This window comes from Cyprinodon variegatus, unplaced genomic scaffold, assembly GCF_000732505.1.
Source record: "Cyprinodon variegatus isolate N-32 unplaced genomic scaffold, C_variegatus-1.0 Scaffold741, whole genome shotgun sequence".
NCBI lineage: Eukaryota > Metazoa > Chordata > Actinopteri > Cyprinodontiformes > Cyprinodontidae > Cyprinodon > Cyprinodon variegatus.
Genome location: NW_015151194.1, coordinates 370,801 through 374,090, shown reverse-complemented (window position 1 = coordinate 374,090; position 3,290 = coordinate 370,801). Strand labels below are relative to the sequence as shown.

Sequence of the window (3,290 nt, the reverse complement as noted above, 5' to 3'; positions counted from 1 at the left end):
GGGAGGAACATGCGGGAAAAGGACCACAGGAGGGATTCAAACCGGGAACGGCCGCGTCCAGGACTAAGGCCTCCATACATATGTCATGTCTGCTAACCACTGAGCCAACTGCACGCTCTATAAAGGCTTTTCTAAGTGTTTGTTTTTTTATTTTCCATCTGGCATTGCAACATTTGTTACCGGCTGTCAATTATTAATTATTTAGATTTTGAAAAATCACAATATTGGATGAAAATTCTCTTTTAATCATTATTACACATTATTAACTGTAAACACTTGGGAAAATGCTCCTGCCATTTAGGCTATTTCTGAATAGAAATGTTTTTTGTATTGGTTGATATTTATTATTGAGCAACTAAAACTGAGGAGCTTTTTTTAAAAAATGTTTTATTGTTTAAATGAAGCCTGACTGGAAATATTGTCCCCATTCCAGTTATGTGTTCCTGACAGAGTGCAGCAGGTTGATATAAAAATAACTCCACTCTCTGCAACCTTTGACAACCTTCAGCAATCCCTCCTAGCCACATGTATGACATTAGAACATCAGAGTGCTCTCCTTCCTGTTTGGAAGTCTTTCACTGAAGTGTTCATATATTTATTTGTTCTTGCCGTGCAGGTGGAGTCATTGAGGAACTCGACAAAGCAGCTCTCCAGCAAACATCATGGTGAACATCCCAGAATACTATGCAGGGAAGAATGTGTTAATATCTGGAGCAACCGGCTTCATGGGGAAGGTATGCTGGTGGTTCTACTGTCATTTGAAATTTGGCCGAACTCTGAACTTCTTCTTGGAAATCGTTCAGTTGGATTCCTGTCACTCCTGAGTAATGCAGTAAAATGAATAACGAGCCACTGAATGGAGTGCATTTATAGCTGCAAGAAAAGTGTTTTTGTTTAACTTAAAAAGACTGAAAACAACTAGATGAATTAAATACCATGTAGTTAAATAGTTTGGGCCATTTTGTTACATTTTAATCAATTTATTTTTTTAATGTTCTAATACATTTATTTCTGCATGCTCTTTTTTTTTTTTTTTTTTTCTGTTGGCTAACCACAATTCCCTCCCCTTAAAAAAAACCCCAAAATCTCCAACCTTTGCACAAGTATTATTGATTAAAACAGTTTGAATGCTCCTTTGGAAATGTAATTAAATTCTGGATCAAAATTCCGTTTTCTTATGGATGTTTTCTTTTCTTCCTTGTTTTTCAGGTTCTCCTGGAAAAGCTGCTGAGGTCCTGCCCAGAGGTCAAAGCAGTTTACGTGTTGGTTAGGTCAAAAGCCGGCCAGAGTCCACAGGCGCGGGTGGCTGAAATGGTCAACTGCAAGGTGAGAGGTGGGGTCAGTGGTGAAAGATGAGAAGCTCCTGAAACGCCTGTTGGACCGGTTTATTATCAGTCCAGTCATTGTTCTTTAAGAGCACAGAGGAAACTCTCACTTATCCCTCCCCAAACTGCTGCATAGTTTACATTACCTGTTATTCATGCGGTTGATTTACTTTTGCATTCATGCAGTTAGGATGTAAAGCTAATTTACCACCTTTCAGCTACATTTAAGCCAGATCTGGTATTAAATGTGTCAGAAGGCCACTTAAAATGTGCTTTAGGAAGTAACTGGGCTGAGAAATCTTTAAAAGTCTTCTTGTTTCTAATCAAAGATGTCAGCTACATGAAGAAGATCGGGATTGCCTCAGAAGGTTTTAATATAAATCCAAAATAAAAAAGTTTTTCTACATTGGATGATAACGATGAGTAATGCACAGATTCTTCAATTAGCCAAGACCTTCAGAAGAACAGTTGACTAATTGAAATTTGTATTTACTTAATTGCATCTTAATTTTTTATTTATTTGATTTTGAAAATTGTAAGTTGACCATGTGGAGTCATGATGAAAGAAAAATATTTTTGTTCATTTGGATTCCTATGTAATTTATTTAGATACAGCCCCGCACACACTTGCATAACCATCCATTTATTAAAGATACCAATTAGGAGAAAGCTGGAGTACCCAGAGAGAATCCCAGCATGCACAGGGATAACATGCAAACTCCCTCCATAAACATCTATGACAGGGAATCAAACCAAAGACCTTCTTGATGCAAGATAGCGAGTGGATGGAAAAAGTCTGGAAGTTAAAATGGGACCAACCTTTAAGTCCTTAAGCCTTGAAGGTTTTGAAGCAAAAGCCATCAATGGAGATGGTTTTATTTACCAGAAGGACTTTGAAGCTGTTGAACGCACCCCCAACTCCTTTAATAAGCATGACACGACTGATCAGGATAACCTGCCTGACCTACAGGGAATCTATGGAGTAATGTCAGAATTAAGATGATCGACAACAAACCAAATGGTGCAGAATAATTGAAGATGACGAATAAAGCCAGCTGTGTTTCAACAACAGCTCAACAGCCGCGGGCGGATCTCCTCCATGCTGTGCTGCATTGATGCATGAATTCAAGCAGAAGCAAACAATACAAAGTGCATCCACTTTTAGTTAGCTTATATCTTTTAGATTTATTTTTTCCTAAACAAAACAACGTGCATCCACTCTTAGTTAGCTTATATCTTTTAGATTTATTTTTTCCTAATATAAAACTTTTCTGGGAGACTTTTAGAAGTGAGCCAGTATCATCATAATTACCTGAAATAGATGCTTCACATGTTCATTACCAAGAAAGCTCGCCTGTCAGCTGTAATGATCCCTGACTGTCGAGTTATTTGAGGTAACTGCAATTGTTCTTTAGAACTCTTGTGTAATTCTTTCTTCCTTATTCAGTTTCTCAAATCAAGGCTGATTGGTGAAAGCAGGAACAGACCCAACCTCAAAAACCTATCAGGCTGCATTAAACAGGAGGAACAATGAGCCAGATAAGGGAAGTTTTTACATAAACAAAATGCAGCAGGCAGCCAGGCCGGCTTGGTGATTGGATGTAGAGTATGGTAGCGTGCTGAACTGGGTCACTGATGCCAGAGTTTGACCCCTTAAATGGAAAAGGCATTGTCCTCTAATCAGTCAAATGGTTTCAATCAACTTTATGGAGCCAGGATAGCTTTTCTTCAATGGTCCATTAATACGAGGTTATAATTGGTAGCGATAATCGGTCATTATTATTTATAGAGGTTGATATCCTAGTTGTTCATTTATTTTTTATCCTAACTCCTAAAACTTAGACTAAACCGGGCTGTAAAGAAGAAACTCTCCACCTGTGTAGCTCTGATTCACTGGGACCTGTTGGGGTATTCTTGATGGTTTGGATGCGTTTCTGGTGACTGATAACTTATTAACAATTCAAT

General features: G+C 38.2%; 1 protein-coding gene across 2 annotated transcripts in view; it reads left to right on the top strand.

Moving 5' to 3' along the window:
• Window positions 1-3,290, top strand: part of far2 (fatty acyl-CoA reductase 2) — a 55,646-nt gene that overhangs the window by 23,320 nt on the left and 29,036 nt on the right. For both annotated transcript variants that reach the window (XM_015395454.1, XM_015395455.1), the window contains exons 2-3: window positions 617-734; window positions 1,210-1,326. In XM_015395454.1, the coding sequence (XP_015250940.1) occupies window positions 663-734; window positions 1,210-1,326 (189 nt within the window). In that variant the 5' untranslated portion in view covers window positions 617-662. The remainder of the gene's footprint in view (window positions 1-616; window positions 735-1,209; window positions 1,327-3,290) is intronic.